General features: G+C 38.0%; 1 protein-coding gene across 1 annotated transcript in view; it reads right to left on the bottom strand.

Moving 5' to 3' along the window:
* Positions 1–18,836, bottom strand: part of LOC125091483 (uncharacterized) — a 38,608-nt gene extending 19,772 nt beyond the window's left edge. The window contains exon 1 of the mRNA XM_047715115.1: positions 18,660–18,836. Within this exon, the coding sequence (XP_047571071.1) occupies positions 18,660–18,836 (177 nt within the window). The remainder of the gene's footprint in view (positions 1–18,659) is intronic.
* Between the last annotated feature and the right edge of the window lie 2,427 nt (positions 18,837–21,263).

Raw genomic sequence — 21,263 nt, 5'->3', positions numbered from 1 at the left:
TTGCATATGACATGATACTTTATATGGAAAGCCAAAAGACTCAACCCCCAAATTACTGGAACTCATACAGCAATTCAGTAATGTGGCAGGATACAAAATCAATGCATAGAGATCAGTTGTTTTCTTATACACTAACAATGAAACTATAGAAAGAGAAATTAGAGAATCAATTCCATTTAGTAGAGCACCAAAAACCATATGATAATTGGGAATAAACTGAACCAAATAGGTAAAGGACCTATATTCTAGGAAATACAGAACACTCATGACAGAATTCAAAGAAGACAGAAAAAGATGAAAAAGCATCCCATGTACATGGATAGGAAGAATAAACATTGTTAAAATATCTATACTGCCTAGAGCAATCTATATCTTCAATGCCACCCCAATCAAAATTCCACTGACATTTTTCAAAGTGCTGGAACAAACAATCCTAAAATTTGTACGGAACCAGAAAAGACCCTGAAATGCTAAGGAAATGTTGAAAAAGAAAAACAAAACTGGGGCATCACATTGCCTGATTTCAAGCTTTACTACAAAGCTGTGATCACCAAGACAGCATGGTACTGGCACAAAAACAGACACATAGACCAGGGGAACAGAGTAGAGAGCCCAGATATGGACCCACAACTCTATGGTCAAAAAATCTTCAACAAAGCAGGAAAAAATATACAGTGGAGAAAAGACTGCCCCTTCAATAAATGGTACTGGGAAAATTGGACAGCTATGTGTAGAAGAATGAAACTTTACCATTCTCTTATACCATACACAAAGACAAACTCAAAACGGATGAAAGACCTCAACGTGAGGCAACAATCTATCAAAATGTTAGAGGAGAACAAAGGAGTAATCTCTTTGATATCGGCCACAGCAACTTCTTTTAAGACGTGTCTCCAAAGGCAAAGAAACAAAAGTGCAAACGAACTTTTGGAAAGTCATCAAGGTCAAAAGCTTCTGCACAGCAAAGGAAACAGCCAACAAAACAAGGAGGCAACTCACAGAATGGGAGAAGATATTCCTAAATGATACTGCAGACAAAGGGCTGATGACCAAGATCTATAAAGAGCTCCTCAAACTCAACACTCAAAAAACAGATAATCACATCAAAAAATGGACAGAAGACATGAATAGACACTTCTCCAAAGAAGACATACAAATGGCTAACAGGCACATGAAAAAATGTTCATCATCATTAACCATCAGGGAGATTGAAATCAAAACCACATTAAGATACCACATTACACCTTTTAGAATGGCCAAAATTAACAATACAATAAACAACAAGTGATGGAGAGGATGTGAAGAAAGGAGAACCCTCTTCCACTGTTGGTGGGAATGCAAGTTGGTGCAGCCACTTTGGAAAACAGCATGGAGATTCCTTAAGAAATTAAGAATAGAGCTACCCCATCTTCTTTATCCATTCGTCTGTTGATGGACATCTAGGTTCTTTCCATGGTTTGGCTATTGTAGACATTGCTGCTATAAACATTCGGGTGCACGTGCCCCTTCGGATCACTACGTTTGTATCTTTAGGGTAAATACCCAGCAGTGCAATTGCAGGGTCATAGGGTAGTTTTATTTTCAACATTTTGAGGAACCCCCATGCTGTTTTCCAGAGTGGTTGCACCAGCTTGCATTCCCACCAACAGTGTAGGAGGGTTCCCCTTTCTCCGCATCCTCGCCAGCATCTGTCATTTCCTGACTTGTTAATTTTAGCCATTCTGACTGGTGTGAGGTGATATCTCATTGTGGTTTTGATTTGTATTTCCCTAATGCCGAGTGATATGGAGCACTTTTTTCATGTGTCTATTGGCCATCTGGATGTCGTCTTTGCAGAAATGTCTGTTCATGTCCTCTGCCCATTTCTTGATTGGATTATCTACTATGCAGCCATCAAAAGAAATGAAATCTTGCCATTTGCGACGATGTGGATGGAACTAGACCGTATCATGCTTAGCGAAATAAGTCAATCGGAGAAAGACAACTATCATATGATCTCCCGGATATGAGGGAGAGGAGATGCAACATGGGGGGTTAAGGGGGTAGGAGAAGAATAAATGTAACAAGATGGGATTGGGAGGGAGACAAACCATAAGTGACTCTTAATCTCACAAAACAGAGGGTTGATGGGGGGAGGGGGGTTGGGAGAGGGGGGGTGGGGTTATGGATATTGGGGAGGGTATGTGCTATGGTGAGTGCTGTGAAGTGTGTAAACCTGGCGATTCGCAGACCTGTACCCCTGGGGATAAAAATATATGTTTATAAAAAATAAAATTAAAAAAAAAATTATTCTTCGCTTTAAGCCAGATACGAATGGTGCAAAAACAGTACTCGACCCTGATGTCTAAGTTAGCAGTTCCTAAGATGTGGTCTGCAGGTCCTAGCGCTAATCTCACCGTAAACCCTATTTATAATAAAAATATTTATTATTAAAAAAAAAAAGAATAGAGCTACCCTACAACCCTGCAATTGCACTACTGGGTATTTACCCCAAAGATACTGATGTAGGGAAAAGAATGGCCATCTATACCCCAATGTTTATAGCAGCAATGGCCACAATTGCCAACCTGTGGAAGGAACCAAGATGCCCTTCAACAGATGAATGGATAAAGAAGATACGGTCCATATATACAATGGAATATTATGCCTCCATCAGAAAGGACGAATACCCAACTTTTGTATCAACGTGGATGGAACTGGAAGAGATTATGCTGAGTGAAATAAGTCAAGCAGAGAGAGTCAATTATCATATGGTTTCACTTACTTGTGGAGCATAAGGAATAACATAGAAGATATTAGGAGAAGGAAAAGAAAGTGAATTGGGGGAAATCAGAGAGGAGATGAACCATGAGACTGTGGACTCTGAGAAACAAACTGAGGGTTTTGCGGGGTTAGGTGAGCCTGGTGATGGGTATTAAGGAGGGCACATATTGCATGGAGCACTGGGTGTGGTGCATAAACAATGAATCTTGGAACACTGAAAAAAATAAAACAAAATAAAAAAGATAAAGGGGACTCTGAGTGGAAAGAAAAGGTGAAAAGTGATTATGAAAATGTGGAAAAGAAAAATAAAAAGTGATATGAAGATAGGAAACACAAATGCATTGAAAATGTATTTTTCTGTATGAAATTTGTAAGGGAACTCACAAAGTGAAAGGATATAAAATATGACACCATATACTTTAACCATGGTGTTAAAAAAGTAAAGAGTTGGTTCAAATTTAAACAATCATCACCTTAATATGGACTGCTGTATACTGAATATGATATATACAAACCTGATGGTCACTGCAAAACAAAAAACATCTATAAATATGCAAAGAATAAAGAGGAAGAAATCCAAGTATATCAATAAAGAAAGTTAGCAAGCCATGAAAAAGAAAAAGACAAGAAAAGATCAGAGAAAATATTCATAACATCAAAAGAAGTAATAATATCAAAATAAATATGTATCAATAATTATTTGAATATAAATGGAACAAATGTTCCAATAAAAAGCCATTGAGAAATAGAATGGTTAAAAAAAAAAAAGAACTGTCTGCCTGCTGTCTACAAGCGACTCAATTTAGACATACAGACACCTAAAGAATGAAAATGAGGGATAGAGCAATATCTATCATGCAAAGGGATGTTGCAAGAAAGCTGGAGAAATAGAAAAAAGATGGCAGAGGTATAGGGGACCCTATTTCAACCCATCCCCTGGATTAATTTGGCTATCTACCAAACCATTCTGAACACCTGCAAAATCAGCCTAATATGTAAGAACATACATCTAGATCTCTACAAACAGAATATCTCTGACAGTCTTGAGGTATGAAGCAGGGAGCCATGATTCTGCATGAAGATATTGGAAGATAAACCAAAGGGGGAGGGAGCTGCCATAAGCTGACTCTGGGAAAGTAATATAATACAAGTGTGCAAAAGCATCCTGCACTGGGGACCGGGCACACACTCACAGACTGGTAGTTGTGGAAAGGACTTTAGTGCAGCCTGCAGTCACGATCCTGGAGCTGCAGACACGTGCACACAAACTGGGGCTGGCACAAAGGACAGAGATGTGACTGGCCCTGGGATTGACCTATAGGTGTGTTGTGGGGCACACAACAGGGGAGGCTGCCGTTTTTAGCAGTGCAGAGAGAAACAGAGACAATATGGCCTGGAGAGCTCAGTGAAGAGCAGAATGAATTTTCTTTGTTCTGAGACAGATGTTTAGATGGGGTCACTTGTGCTGTGACTCAAGGAAGAGATGTGAAAAGCTGCCAGAAAAATCCACCAAAGAAAAAGCCCCCACCCCCTTGTCACTGAATCCATACCCCCGACAAGGGGCACAGAAAGTCTGCCCAAGCAGGGCAATAGCGTTTTTCAAAGAGCTGGAACAAACAATCCTAAAATTTGTATGGAACCAGAAAAGAACACCAAATAGCCAAGGAAATTTTGAAAAAGAAAAACAAAGCTGGGGCATCATGTTGACTGATTTCAAGCTATATTACAAAGCTATGATCACCAAGATGGCATGGTACTGGCACAAAAACAGACATATCAGTGGAATAGAATAGCACAGATATGATGGTCAACTAATCTTTGACAAAGCAGGAAAAAATATCCAATGGAAAAAAGACAGCCTCTTCAATAAATGGTGCTGAGAAAACTGGACAGCTATATACAGAACAATGAACTTCGATCATTCTCTTATGCCATATACAAAGATAAACTCTAAATGGATGAAAGACCCAAATGTGAGAGGAATCCATCAAAATCATAGAGGAGAACATAGGCAATAACCTCTTTGGCATTGGTCACAGCAAATTCTTTCAAGACACGTCTCCAAAGGCAAGGGAAACAAAAGTGAAAATAAACTTTTGGGACTTCATCAAGATAAAAGTCTTCTGCACAACAAAGGAAACAGTCAACAAAACAAAGAGGCAACCCACGGAATGGGAGAAGATATTTGCAAATGACACTACAGATAAAGGGCTGATATCCAAGATCTATAAAGAACTTCTCAAACTCAACACCCAAAAAACAGATAATCATGTCAAAAAATAGGCAGAAGACATGAACAGACACTTCTCCAAAGAAGACATGCAAATGGCTAATGGATACATGAAAAAATGTTCAACATCATTAGCCATCAGGGAGATTCAAATTAAAACCACAATGAGATACCACCTTACACCAGTTAGAATGGCAAAAATTAATAAGGCAGGAAACAAAAAATGTTGGAGAGGATGTGGAGAAAGGGGAACCCTCTTACACTGTTGGTAGGAATGCAAGTTGGTGCAGTCACTTTGGAAAACAGTATCGAGGCTCCTCAAAAGGTTAAAAATAGAGCTACCCTATGACCCAGCAATTGCACTACTGGCTATTTACCCCAAGGATACAGATGTAATAAAAAGAAGAGGCACATGCACCCCAATGTTCATAGCAGCAGTGTTCACAATAGCCAAACTATAGAAAGAACCAAGATGCCCTTCAAGAGACAAATGGATAAAGAAGATGTGGTCCATATATATATAATGGAAGATTACTCTGCCATCAAAAAGGATGAATTCCCACCATTTGCACTGACATGAATGGAACTGGAGGGGATTATGCTAAGTGAAATAAGTCAAGCAGAGAAAGACAATTACATGGTTTCACTTATATATGAAACATAAGGAATAGCACAGAGGACATTAAGAGAAAGAAGGGGAAAATGGGTGGGGGGACATCACAGGGGAAGATGAACCATGAAAGACTATGGACTCTAGGAAACAAACTGAGGGTTTTAGAGGTTTGGGGGAGGGGAGAGATGTGTTAGCCCAGTGATGTGATGGGTATTAAGGGGGGCACATATTACAAGGAGCACTGGGTGTTATATGCCAACAATGAATCATACTGCATTGAAAAATTAATGATGATGTACTGTTTGGTGACTAACATAATAAAAGAAGAAAGCTGGAGTTGCACTTCTAATATTGGACAAAATATACTTTAAAACAAGGATTGTGGGGTGCCTGGGTGGCTTAGTGTATTAAGCCTCTGCCTTCAGCTCAGCTCATGATCTCAGGGTCCTGGGATGGAGCCCCACATCAGACTCTCTGCTCAACAGGGACCCTGCTTCCCCCTCTGTATGCCTGCCTCTCTACCTACTTGTGATCTCTCTCTCTGTCAAATAAATAAAATCTTAAAAAAAAATAAAACAAGGATTGTAATGAGAGACAAAGAAGGGCACTATGTAATAATTGACAAGGGAAATGGACAATGGAAAGGTACAATCCAATCTTATTGGCAAGAAGATATAACAAATTAAAATGTGTTTGCACTCAACATGGGAGCTCACTAATACATAAAACAGATAATAACAAAAATGAAGGAATGAATTGATAATAATAAAATAGTACCAAGGGTCTTTAACATCCCACTTGAATCAATGGACAGATCATCTGAACAGAAAATCAACAAGGAAAAAATCGCTTTGAATGACACACTAGATCAGATGGATTTAACAGATATAATTAGAACATTCCATCTGAAAACAGCAGAATACACATTCTGCTCAAGTTCACAGAGAACATTCTCCAGGAAAGAGCACATGTTAGGCCACAAAACAAACCTCAACAAATACAAAAATATTGGTCATACCATGCTTTTTTTTCTGAATGCAGTGTTGTGAAACTAGAATTCAAACACAATGAAAAAAAAATCTGGAAAGACTACAAATACATGGAGGTTAAAGGACATGCTAATAAAGAATGGGTAAACCAGGAAATAACAGAATAAATTAAAAAATACATGGAAACAAATGAAAATGAAAATACATTGGCTCAAAAATTTTAGGATGCAGCAAAATTTAAGAAGGAATTTTATAGCAATACAGGTCTACCTCAAGAAGCAAGAAAAATCTCAAAAAAACAATCTAACTTTACACCTACAGGGCTATAAAAAGAAGAAATAAAAGTCCAAACCGGGAGATGGAAACCATAAAAAAATGAAATATTGTCATTTGCAAGGACAGGGATGGAGTTAGAGAATATAATGCTAAGTGAAATAAGTCAGTCAGAGAAAGACAAATACCATGTGATTTCACTCACGTGGAATTTAGGAAACAAAGCAAATGTTCAAGATGGGGGAAAGAGAGAGAGAAGCCAAGAAGCAGACTCTTTAACTATTGAGAAAAAACTGTTGGTTGCCAGGGGGAAGGTGGGGGGGGTGATGGGTGAAATTGGTGATGTGGATTAATGAGGGCACATGTCATGGTGAGCACTGTGTGAATTATGGAATTGTTGACTTACTATATTGTACACCTGGAACTAATAAATACTGTATGTTAACTGTATTGGAATTAAAATTTAAAAAAATAGAGAAAAAAGGAGCACACTTATCTTGAGTACTGACTAATATATGGTATCTCCATATTGTACAACTGAAACTAATGTAACACTGTATGTTAACCACACTCAAATTAAAATTTTAACAAAGAAAAAATATCATATTACCAAGAGACTTTTAACAAGACCCAGAGTCTTATGACATAATATTCAAAATGTGCAGAATACAACCCAAAATTATTCAACATATAAAGAACTAGGAACGTGAGACTAATTCTCCAGGGACAAGACAATCAATAGATGCTGCCTACAAGATGATCCAGATGTAGGAATTATTGAACAAACATTGAAGCAACGATTTTTTAAAAGATTTTATTTATTTATTTGACAGACAGAGATCACAAGTAGGCAGAGAGGCAGGCAGAGAGAGAGGAAGGGAAGCAGACTCCCTGCTGAGCAGAGAGCCCAATGTGGGGCTCTATACCAGGACCCTGGGATCATGACCTGAGCCGAAGGCAGAAGCTTTAACCCACTGAGCCACCCAGGTGCCCCTGAAGCAACTATTATAGCCATATTTTATGAAGTACAGATGAAAACGTTGAAGTTAACAGAAAGAGAAAGATTCCCAGTGCATAAATGGAAAGTATAAAATGGAGTAAATGAAGTTTTTTTAAAGATTTTTTTCTTAAGATTTTCTTTCAAGATTTTATTTAAATTAGAGTTAGTTAACATATAGTGTATTATTGGTTTCTGGGTAGAATTTAGTGATTCATCAGTTGCATAGAACACCCAGTGCTCATTACATCATGTGCCCTCCTTAATGCCCACCACCACATTACCCCATTTCCCCACTCGTCTCCCCTCCAGCAACCCTCAGTATGTTCCCTGTAGTTCAGTGTTTCTTTCTTTTTTCTTTATTCTTCAAGACTGTATTTATTTACTTGACAGAGAGAGAGACATCACAAGTAGGCAGAGAGGCAGGCAGAGAGAGAGAGGGAAGCAGGCTCTCTGCTGAGCAGAGAGCCTGATGCGGAGCTCTATCCCGGGACTCTGAGACCATGACCTGAGCTGAAGGCAGAAGCTTAACCCACTGAGCCACCCAGGCGCCACTAGTTCAGAGCTCCTTGTGGTTTGCCCCTCTGTTTTTTTTATCTTATTTTATTTTCCCTTCCCTTCCCTTATATTCATCACTTTTGTTTCTTAAATTATGCATATGAGTGAAATCATATGGTATTCTTTTTTTAATTTTTTATTTTCAGCATAACAGTATTCATTGTTTTTGTTTTTTACTGACTGACTTATTTTGCTTAGCGTAATACACTATATATCTATATATCTATATATCTATATCTATATCTATATCTATATATATATATATATATATATATATATTTATATTTATATCTATCTATACGCTAAGCAATGTGGAACTCAATCCAAGGACCCTGGGATCATGACCTGAGCATAAGGTAGACACTTAACCAACTGAAACACCCAGGCATCCCCCTAAGTATCTTATGGTTTGGGGTATAATTGTAAAGAAACAGATTACTTGATTTCTCTTTTTGCTGCTTCATTATTGGTGTATAGAAATGCAACAGATTTCTGTGCATTAATTTTATAGCCTGTAAATTTTCTGAATTCCTGTATCAGTTTCAGCAATTTTTGGTGGAGTCTTTTAGGTTTTCTACATAGATTATCATGTATCTGCAAATAGTGAGAATTTCACTGCTTCCTTGCAGATTTGGATGCCTTTTATTTCTTTTTTGTATTCTGATTGCTGAGGCTAGGACTTTCAGTACTACATTGAACAACAGTGGTGACAGTGGACATTCCCATTGTGTTCTTAACCTTACAGAAAAAGCTTTCAGTTTTCCCCCAGTGAGGATATTAACTATGGGTCTTTTGTATATGGTCTGTATGATGTTATGTTCCTTCTATCTGTACTTTTTATGGGATTTTATCAAGAAAGGATGTTGTACTTTGTCAAATGTTTTTTCTGCATTTATTGAGAGGATCTTATGGTTCCTATCTTTTCTTTTATTAATGTGGCTTTTCACGTTGATTGAGTTGCAAATACTGAACCACCCTTGCAGCTCAGGAATGAATTCCACTTGATCATGGTAAATAATTATTTTTATGTACTGTTCCTTTCAATTTGCTAGCATCTTATTGAGTATTTTTGTATCCATGTTCAAAAGGGATATTGGCCTGTGATTGTCCTTTGTAGTGGGGTCTTTGGTTTTGATATCAAATTAAAGCTGGCCTTATAAAAATAGTTTGGAAGTTTTCTTTCCATTTCTATTGTTGGGACAACTTGAGAAGAATAGGTTTAACTCTTCTTTAAATATTTGGGAACATTCCCCTGGGGAGCCATCTGGCTCTCAACCTTTGTTTGTTGGGAGATTTTTGATTACTGATTCAATTTCTTGGCAGTTATTGATCTGTTAAAATTTTCTATTTCTCCCTCTTTCACTTTGGGTAGTTTATATGTTTCCAGGAATTTATCCATTTCTTCCAGAATGCCCAGTTTATTGACAAAATTTTCATTACATTCTCTTAAAATTGTTGTATTTCTGTGGTGTTGGTTGTGATTTCTCCTCTCTCATTAGTGATTTTATTTATTAATGTCCTTCCTCTTTTCCTTTTGGCAAGTCTGGTTTATCAATTTTGTTAATTCTTTCAGAGAACCAGCTCCTAGTTTTATTTATCTGTTCTACTGTTTTTTGTTTGTTTGTTTTTCTGCTCTAATGTTTATTATTTCCCTTATCCTGCTGGATTTAGGCTTATTTGCTGTTCTTTTTCTATATCCTTTAGGTGTAAAGTTGGTTGTGTATTGGAGAGTTTTTTTGCTTCTTGAGGAAGGTCTGTATTGCTATACACTTCCCTCTTAGGACCACATTTGCTGCATGCATCCCAAAGGTTCTGAAGTGTTGTGTTTTCATTTTCACTTGCTTCCATGTATTTTTTAAATTCTTATTTAATTTCCTGGTTGACCCATTTATTCTTTAGTAAGATATTCTTTAACCTCCATGTATTTGTGGTCCTTCCAAACATTTTATTTTGGCTGACTTCAAGTTTCATAACATTGTGGTCTAAAAATATGCATGGTAACATCTCAATCTTTTTGTTCTTATTGAGGCTTGATCTGTGAGTCAGTATGTGATCTATTCTGGAGAATATTCCATGTGTGCTCAAAAAGAATGTGTATTCTGCTGCTTTAGGATAAAATGCTCTGAATAATCTGAATTCCATCTGGTCTAGTGTGTCATTCAAAGCCCTTGTTTTCTTGCTGATCTTCTGCTTAAATGATCTGCCCATTGCTGTGAGTGTGATGTTAAAGTCCCTTACTATATTTGTATTATTATCAGTGAGTTTCTTTAAGTTCATTATTAATTGGTTTATATATTTGGGTGCTCCCAAGTTAGAGGCATAAATATTTATAATTGTTAGCTCTTCTTATTGGATAGAACCTTTATTATGATATAGTGTCCTTCCTCATGCCTTATTATAGTCTGGTTTAAAATCTAAGTTATCTGATATAAGTTTGGCTACTGCAGCTTTCTTTTGGATGTTCATTAGCATGACAAATGATTCTACACCCCCTCACTTTGAAAATTAAAGTGTCTTTGGATCTAAAATGAGTCTCTTGTAAGCAGCATATGAATGGGTCTTTTTTATTTTTATTTTATTTTATTTTATATTTATTTTATTTTTATTTTTCCATTCTGTGTCTTTTGATTGAAGCATATTGTCCTCTTCCTTTCAGAGTAATTATTGAAAGATATGAATTTAGTGTCATTGTATTACCTCTGATGTTGCTATTCTTTTTTTTAACCTTTTTTTTTCTTTTCAGCATAACAAAATTCATTGTTTTTGCACCACACCCAGTGCTCCATGCAATATGTGCCTCCTTAATACCCACCACCTGGCTCCTCCAACCTCCCACCCCCACCCCTTCAAAACTCTCAGATTGTTTTTCAGAGTCCATAGTCTCTCATGGTTCACCTCCCCTTCCAATTTCCCTCAACTCCCTTCTCCTCTCCATCTCCCCATGTCCTCCATGTTATTTGCTATGCTCCACAAATAAGTGAAACCATATGATACCTGACTCTCTCTGCTTGACTTATTTCACTCAGCATAATCTCGTCCAGTCAATGTTGTGATTCTTGTAGATTGTTTCTGTTCCTTTCTAGTCTTTGTTGCTTTTGGTCTCTCATTCCCACTCAAGTGTCCTCTTTAATATTTCTTGCAAAGCTGGTTTGGTGTTCACAAACTCCTTTGGTTTTGCTTGTTGGAAACTCTTTATCTCTCTTTCTATTCTGAATGAGACTCATGCTGGATAAAGTATTTTTGCCTGCATATTTTTTTCCCATTTAATGCATTCAGTACATCATGCCAGTCTTTTCTGGCCTGCCAGGTATCTGTGGACAGGTCTGCTGTTGGCCTTGTGGGTTAAGGACCTTTTCCTTAGTTGTTTTCAGAATTCTATCTTTACCTTTGTGCTTTGCAAGTTTCACTATGATGCATCATGGGATGGACATGTTTTTGTTGATTTTGAGGGGAGTTCTCTGTGCCTTTTGGTCTGAATGTCTGTGTCCTTCCCGAGATTAGGGAAGTTCTCAGATTTAATTTGTTCAAGTAAACTTTCTGCCCCTTTTCCCTGCTCTTCTTCTGGGACTACTATGATATGGATATTATTGTCCTTTGTGGAATCTCTGAGTTTCCTAAGTCCATATTGAAGATCTAATAGTTGTCCTTCTCTCTTCTTTTCAGGCTTATTACTTTCCATAATTTTATCTTCTATATCACATATCCTCCCTCTGCTTCTTTAATCATCATTCTTTTCATGTCCAATCTGTTTTGCATCAGTTATAACTTTTTTTTTCAATTTCAACCTGACTAGTTTTTATGTCTTTTATCTCAGCAGCAAGCGTTTCTGTGGTGTCTTCTGTGTTTTTTCTTTTTTTTCATGTCCAGCTGGTAGTCTTATGGCTATAGATCTAAATTCTTGTTAGATATATTGCTTATATCTGTTTTCAGGAAGTCCCTGGCTGTTATATCTTCCTGACCTTTCTTTTGGGGAGAATTCCCCCATCTTGAAATTTTGGCTAAGTTTCTATCTTTTGTGTATTATGAAAACTTGTTGTTTCCTGCACTTCAGAGTAATACTATATTAAAAACAGGTCATACACTGTCCATGGCCTGGCACTTCAGGAAGTGTTCATGGTGTATACTGTGTGCACTGTGCTGTTATATTTTGGCTGCTCTTTACTACTGGTCAGTCTTCCTCAGAGCTCCTCCTTGCTTGCAGTGGGGAGTGCTTGGACCTTTATCTGGGTGTGCTTTGACTTGTCTAATAAAGCCTGGGGAAAAAGGAAGAAAAGAAAAAGGAAAAAAAAGAGAGAAAAAATCCTGCTCCAAACAAAAGAAAAAAGAAAGGGAATGAAAGAAGAAAAATCAACAGACAACTGCAAAAACCAAAACCTGATTCCAAAGAAAAAGGAAAGGAAAAAAGTTGAAAAAAATAAAAGAAAAAAGAAGCTTGATTAAAAAACAAAAACAAAACAAAAATAGAGAGAGGGAAAGAGAGAGGAAAAAAAGGAAATGAAATAAACAAACAAAAAACCATAACCTTGATTTCAGAAGAGAAAGAAAGAATAAGAAAAACAAAACAAAACAAAACAAAAAACCTGGTCCTATTTCCACTGAACTGAAAAGGATGCTTTGAAGCACTGTATGATCATTAGACTTGGAGCATGTGGCATGCTGCCTGTTTTGCTCTTCTGGGAGAGAAGCCTGCTGTAGTAACTCGGAGTCAATCCTGCCCAGTTAAAAAAAAAAAAAAACACTTGCCATGCACAGGGGGGCAGAGTTTGATATAAGTGGCTCCCATCACTACTGGGAGCCACTGCATTACTCTCTCACGTCTAAACATTTTGGTAGTGGTGGTAAAATGGTGACACCCCACGCTCTTGTCCCTGGACAGAGAATCTCTCACCCCCTCCTGTTCAGGAAGCCTTCACTGAAAAACATGGACCCTCAGTGTGCCCAGCAGCCAGCTTCTCTGAGTTTTATCTTTGGCACAACTGGGATTCAAAACTCCAAATCTCCTGCATTTTATCTTTGGAATGCAGCTGGGATTCAAAACGCCAAATCTTAAAGAGCTGGTGCTGCTCAGATCTGCTCCCTCCTCCAGATTAGAAGCTTGCTGTGCTCTGACAAGTGCCCTTTGTCACAGAAAAACAGTCCCCTGCTTGTGCAGTGCACAGAATCTGTGGTATGTCTCCATGAAGAGGAGTAACAAGTTTATCCACCCTCTGCCCATGCCTTTGTCCCCTGCCTAGGAAAGATATTTTGCTGGAGCCTTCAGGATTCTTTGTCTTTGGAAAGGCAATGTACCCTCTTCCAAATATACTCTAGGAAGAGGAATTATCTTTCCCAGTGGGACCCTGGAGAACCCTACACCACTTTGTGTTTCCTTCTGGACCAGAGCACTCTTTCTCTCCAGGTGTTCACCCTACAGGTCAGCCCCAGCAAAAGTCATGCACTTCCAAGATCTCAGAACTTGAGGTCCAGTTACTGTTTGCAAACTACCTGTGCTTCTCAGTTCCTGCCCCACCTGGCTCCCTAGTCTGTGATCTGAGAGGTGTGCTTCCTGTTTGAACTCAGTGCTGCACCCCCTTAACCCCACTCTCCCTCCCTCTCTTTTCTCTCCCTGCAGAAAATTTCTCTCCCCTTAGCAGCAGGACAGCTTTTCTCTCCCCCAGTTCACTTCCATGCACCTTGTACCTGCCACACTGTTTCCTTCCAACTGTGGAGATCCTTCTTCCAACCCTCAGATCAATTTCCTGGGTGTTCCAAGTGATTTGACCTCAATACAGCTGTGTTCAAGGGACAAGGAAAGCCCAGTGTCCCCCTCGTTCTACACCATCTTAATTCCTCTTTGGAGTAAATGAAGATTTTAGAACAAAAATATATCTGTTAAAAATAATCACCAGGGATATCAGCATCATGATGGTGTACCTCATTCCTCTTTTCTTTCCCTCTTTTTAAACAACTAATTAGGCATCCATTAAAAACAAAAACTCCTCTGCACATTATATCAGGGGACTTGGAAGGTTTCCAGCCCACATGTGTATCTGAAATAAACAAACAACACCTTGGTAAGGATTGTAAATCCAAGGCAGTAGGCATACCAGACCTACCCACCCCCAATATCATGGGAGGTAGAAACCTAAAGAATGCTAATCTTAGCAGATACCTATGAACAGGAGAATTGTTTGAAGTCCATCCTGCCTGAGGAGGGATTCCAGCACACTACTGGAATAGGATAGAGACCAGTTTGAATGCAAAAGAGAGGGAAAATCTTGTCAAAGTAGCCCACTCCCTAGGATGACACTTCAAGGAGCTGGGCTTTTGGCAGCAGTAGCAGCAGTCTCTCCAGGAGAGGAGAGGGAAAGTGATAACCTTTTCCAGGAGAATGTAAAAGCAAAAGTAATGGGTAACTGCCTGCCTACTCCAGTTGTGTAGGTTGCAGCTTAAGAAAACACATTTCTCTCCAGAAGCATCTGGATTGCTGAGTGAGGACCTCAATGACTAGGGGGAAGGAGAAAAAGGAGAACTGGAAGGAAACAGTAAAAACATCAAAGGACATTAAATGAACATGTTTCTTGCTGTCTACTTCAGGACTTCAGCAGGAAGTCTGTCCATAAACTTCTGGGAGTACACCACTTGACGATGTCCTCACCAGGTCTATGGACACCACCCAAGCCCCAACTGCTAAATCTACAACTTTCTGAACTTTGCTGCCATTTCCTTGTAAGTGCTCCAGGCTGTGTCTGTGAGAGCAAGCTCTGGTAAAAACAGGGTCCTCAGATAATAGGCCAAAGTCAGTGGGCCAGGGAGAAACTACAAACTTGAGCTATTGCGCCACCTTCTGGAATATTAAAAGTGTTTCAAATAACCAGCCTATTGAATCCTGAGAACTGAAGAAGACAAAAACTTTAGTTAAGGAGGTGTCTGCTAATTTAAATATGAAAGCAGAAGCACAAACCTACAAACACCATGAAAAATCAAACAAATATTGAATTGAAAAAAGAAAACAGTAATCCTCCAACTACTGAACTCGAAGGCACAAAATATTGTGAACTGATAAAGAATTAAAAATAACCTTTGCACATAAATCCAATGAGCTATAAGAAATCTCAGAACATAATTCAATGAAGTCAAGAATGAAATTAATAAACAGAAGAAGTTCTTTACCAAAAAGATTTTAAATTATATGCATATAATTTAAAACATATAAAAGCTTGTAAAAATATAAAAATAAAAACATAAAAACTATATATAGTATATATAAGTATATAATATACATTTTATATATTTATATATTACATTATATAGAATTATTTAATATATTTTATATATTTGTATATTGTATTATATAATTATTAAATTATATATTATGTAATTTTAATTATATATTATTTGATATATTAGATATAATTTTAATTATATATAAAATTCAAGAAATGAGAAGAATGCAATAGAGTGCATCAGTAATAGAGAAGGCCACATGGAATAAGTGAACAACAGGAGGATAGTAATATAGAAATAATTCAGTTAGAAGAAAGAAGTAAGATTCTTTTAAAAGTGAAGAAAACTATGAAAGCTCAGTTTCTATCAGAAAGGAAAACATTATAATAATTGGAATTCCAGGAAGAGAAAAGAGAGAGAAAGTGGCAAAGAGTTTATTAAAAGAAATAATAACTGAGAATTTCCCAAACTTGGAGAAGAATTTGGACACATAAATACATGAAGCTAATATAACACTCTATTATTTCAATATGAAAATATTTTCTCCAAGACATAATGAATCTGTCAAAAATCAGTGATAAAGAATGTCAAAGGCAACCAGAGTAAAAAGGAAGTAACCTACAAATGAACTCCCATTAGATTATCAGCAGATTTCTCAACAGAAACTCTATAGGTCAGGAGAGAATGGAATGGCATACTCAATGGGTTGAAAGACAAAAAAGTTCCCAACCAAGAGTACTTTATCTGGCAAAGTTATCCTTCAGATATGCAGGAGAAAGACTTTCTCAGAGAAACAAAACCCGAGAGAGCTTATCAGTAGTAGACCTGACTTATAAAAAATACTAGAAGGGGTTCTTCAAGCTGAAAAGAAAATATGCTAATCAGTGGCATAAAAACATATTAAAGTACACAACACTTTAGTGAGAGAAAATACTCAATAGACATGAGAAAACTGTAACTGTATATTAGAATGGAATGTTAACCACTTAACTATAGCAGAAAAGTAGAAGGAAAAGAGTATTAAAAATAACAAGAGCTGGGTGCCTGTGTGGTTCATTCAGTTAAGTGTCTAACTCTTTGTTTTGGCTCAGGTCATGATCTCATGGGTCATGGGATCCAGCCCTGCATCAGGCTTCACACTCAATGGGGAATCTGCATAAAGATTCTCTCCTTCTGCCTCTACCCCCACTGATGCTTTCTCTCAAATAAATAAATAAATCTTTAAAAAGCAATTATGGCTACTGTAATTTGTTAACAAATACAGAGCATAAAAAGAGGTAGATTGTGGCATCAAAAAATAAAAATGGAAGAGTAAAGGCTAGAAACTATATAAAAATAAAGTTCTATCAATACAAAGTTTATTGTTCTTTTTATGATATGTTTAATGTAAGCCCTGTGCTAATGGCAAAGTAAAAATCTAGAGTAGATTGATGAAGCAAAAGGGGGGGTGGGTAGGGAGAGAGAACATACCAACACGAAAAAGCACCAATTTACAAAAATATGCAGAAATGGAAGAAAAAAGAAAAAAATGGAGATACAAAATTACTAGAAGGCAAACATAAATCCTTACATATCAATAATCACCCTAAATGTAAATGGATTGAATTCACTAATCAAAAAGCACATGATAGCAGGGAAGATTTTTTAAAAGACCCAAATGTATGCTGCATACAAGAGATTCATTTCAGCTCTAAGGAAACATATAGGTTCAAAGTGAAGGGATGGAAGAAGATATTTTAAGCAAGTGGAAGACAAAAGTGGGAATAGCTATGCTTATATCAGACAAATTAGACTTTAAGGCAAAACCAGTAACAAGAGACAAAAAAAGTCATTGTATAATAATAAAGGAACTAATACATCAAGAAGACATATGTGGAATTTTAAAAAGCAAACAAATTACTAAACAAAGGGGGGAAAAAGAGACAAAGAAAACAGACTCTTCAATACAGAGAATAAATTGATGGTTTCCAAAGAGGAGGTAGGTGGGAGAATGAGTGAAATAGATAAAGGGGACTAAGAGTACACTTATTGTGATGAGCACTGAGTAATGTATAGAATTGCTGAATAATTATATTGTATGCCTGAAATTAATATAACATTATGTCAACTATACTTCAATAAAAAGGGGAAATGTAACAATCATAAATATATATTAATACCCAACATCAGAGCACCTAAATATATTAAGCAAATACTGACAAATCTGAAGGACAAAATAAACAATAAAATAATGGTAGAGGACTATGATAGTCTACTCTCAATAATAGATCATTCAGACAGAAAATAAACAATAAAATGTTAAAATTGATGCACACTTTAGATCAACTGGACTTACTAGATATATATATAGAACATTCCATCCAACAGTAGCAGAATGAACATTTTTCTCAAGCACACACAGTATATTTTCCAGGATAGATTACATAATAGGACACAAAACAAGTCTTAAAAAATTAAGAAAATTAAAATCATATCAAATCTCTCTTCTGACACAGTGGTATGAATATTGAAATCAACAAAGATAAGACAGGTGGAAAATCTACAGGTAAATGGAAAGTAAACAACACATTTTTGAACATCCTATGAGTAAATGAGAAATCAAAAGGGAAATAAAAACATCTTAAAACAAATGAAAGTGGGGGGAGGGAGCAAGATGGCAGAGAAGTAGGAGATGCTGTTTCAATCGGTCCCCTAAAGTGAGTTAATTATCTACCAGAACACTCTGAACACCCATGAAATCAGCCTGAGATATAGGATTATACACTTCTGGATCTCTACAGGGGCAGAAGACACTAGTGGTGAGGTAAAGCGGAGTTTTGAATGATCGGACTGATATCAGAGGATAAACAGAAGGGGAAGGGAGCCACCAGAAGTGACCCTTTGGAAAGTAATACCCCAATACGAGAGTGCCCTGTGATTGGAGGCCAGCATTAACTTAGAGTCTGGTTAAAAGCACTCAAAAAGAGCAAAAGATCTTAAGGGGCAACTGGTGGAATTGGGAGTCATGGGCATGGGCTTAAGCCCACAGACCCAGGACAGCCACCGCCGGCGACCACCCATTCCAGAGAGTACAGCGAAGCCTCCAGTCTGTGGTCCCTGAGCTGCTGGTGCACCTGAGAGAGTCTGGTGTGGACAGCAGCCACAGCTCTCTAGAACCAGAGCCTTTTGCACTCTCCACACGCGCAGTGCAACTGGGGCCTGAGCCATGCTCCACACCCTCCCCTGAGAGAGATCCATGCAGGCACTAGGCCTGTGGTCTCTAGGATCTGCCATGAGTCTCAACACTCCCAACCCAGGCAGGCGTGAAAATCTCGCATGCTGTCTCTGATTGGGATCTCTCCCGTGGTTTGGACCTCCCCAGACAAAGGCCCAGGAATAGGCAGCCACCGGAAGCAGGCTCCATGGACCGATATCACTTGTGGTTTTAGTAGCACAGAGGTACAGAGACAAGCAGGAGCTTGTGCGACCCCTGGGATGATGGCTGGGGATATGCTCTGCCAGTGGGAGGTTGCAGAGGGGGAGTCTGTGTGCTCCAGACCACTTAGAGGGGAACAGATGGAGGCTTCTCTCTGAGAGGATGGTCTGGGCGCAGTTTGCTTTCCTCTAAACCTCCGAATAGTCGCCAAAAGCCAAAAAGGGAAAACAAAACAAACAAAAACAAAAACAAAAAATCCTCCAGAGAACAAAAGCCTGAAAAACAAGTTTCCTCAGAGCCTAGCCCCTAGATAGGGGGCAGGAGGACTCAACCCAAGCAAGACTACCTGAAAAACAATACAGCAGGCCCCTCCCCCAAAACACCAGCCAAAAAATGAAAGGACAACCACCACAGGGTCCCCATAAAACTGTAAAACCCAAATTTCAGGTGAAAAGAAGATATTAAGCTCCTGGTATTGCCCTAAAACCTGTATATTTCATAGATACAACTTTTATTTTGATTTGTTCCCACTAGTCTCATTCTTTTTAATTTTTTTTTAATTTTTAATTTTTAACTTAAAAAAATTTTTTTAGTGTACCAGAATTCATTGTTTATGTACCACATCCAGTGTTCCATGCAATACGTACCCTCCGTAATACCCACCACCAGGCTCACCCAACTTCCCAAACCCTGCCCCTTCAAAACAGATTGTTTTTCAGAGTCCATAGTCTCTCATGGTTTGTCTCCCCCTCCAATTTCCCCCAACTCCCTTCTCCACTCCATCTCCCCATGTTATTTGTTATGCTCCACAAATGAGTGAAACCATATGATAATGACTCTCTCTGCTTGACTTATTTCACTCAGCATAATCTCTTCCAGTCCCATCCATGTTGCTACAAAAGTTGGGTATTCATCCTTTCTGATGGAGGCATAATACTCCATAGTGTATATGGACCACATCTTCCTTATCCATTCGTCCGTTGAAGGGCGTCTTGGTTCTTTCCACGGTTTGGTGACTGTGGCCATTGCTGCTATAAACATTGGGGTACAGATGGCCCTTCTTTTCACTACATCTGTATCTTTGGGGTAAATACCCAGTGCAATTGCAGGGTCATAGGGAAGCTCTATTTTTAATTTCAAAGTGGCTGCACCACTTGCATTCCCACCAACAGTAGAAGAGTGTTCCCCTTTCTCCACATCCTCTCCAACACACATTATTTACTATTTTGTTAATTTTGGCCATTATAACTCGTATAAGGTGTTATCTCAATGTGGTTTAGGTTTGAATCTCCCTAATGGCTAGTGACAATGAACATTTTTTCATGTCTGTTAGCCATTTGTATGTCTTCATTGGAGAAGTGTCTGTTCATGTCTGCTGCCCATTTTCTGACATGATTATCTGTTTTGTGTGTGTTGAGTTTGAGGAGTTCTTTATAGATCCTGGATATCAGCCTTTTGTCTGTACTGTCATTTGCGAATCTCTTCTCCCATTCCATGGGTTGCCTCTTCATTTTGCTGACTGTTTCTTTTGCTGTGCAGAAGCTTTTGATCTTGATGAAGTCTCAAAAATTCATTTTCATTTTGTTTCCTTTGCCTTTGGAGACATATCTTGAAAGAAGTTGCTGTTGCTGTAGCTGATATTGAAGAGGTTACTGCCTATGTTCTCCTCTAGGATTCTGATGGATTCCTGTCTCACGTTGAGGTCTTTTATCCATTTCAAGTTTATCTTTGTGTATGGTGTAAGAGAATGGTCGAATTTTATTCTTCTACATATAGCTGTCCAATTTTCCAAACAGCATTTATTGACTGGATTCTCTTTTTTCCACTGTATATTTTTTTCCTGCTTTGTCGAAGATTATTTGACCATAGAGTTGAGGATTCATACCTGCGCTCTCTACTCTGATCCACTGGTCTATATGTCTGTTTTTATGTCAGTACCATACTGTCTTGGAGATCACAGCTTTGTAGCAAAGCTTGAAATCAAGCAACATGATGCCCCCAGTTTTGTTTTTTGTTTTTCAACATTTCCTTAGCAATTCGGGGTCTCTTCTGGTTCCATACAAATTTTAGGATTATTAGTTCCAGGTCTTTGAAAAATGCCAGTGGAATTTTGATTGGAATGGCATTGAAAATATAGATTGCTCTAGGCAGTATAGACATTTTAACACTGTTTATTCTAATCCATGAGCATGGAATTGTCTTTCACCTTTTTGTGTCTT

This window comes from Lutra lutra, chromosome X (genome assembly GCF_902655055.1).
Source record: "Lutra lutra chromosome X, mLutLut1.2, whole genome shotgun sequence".
Classification (NCBI taxonomy): Eukaryota; Metazoa; Chordata; class Mammalia; order Carnivora; family Mustelidae; genus Lutra; species Lutra lutra.
Note: the sequence above shows the minus strand (reverse complement) of the source record. Positions and strands in the feature narration are given on the sequence as shown.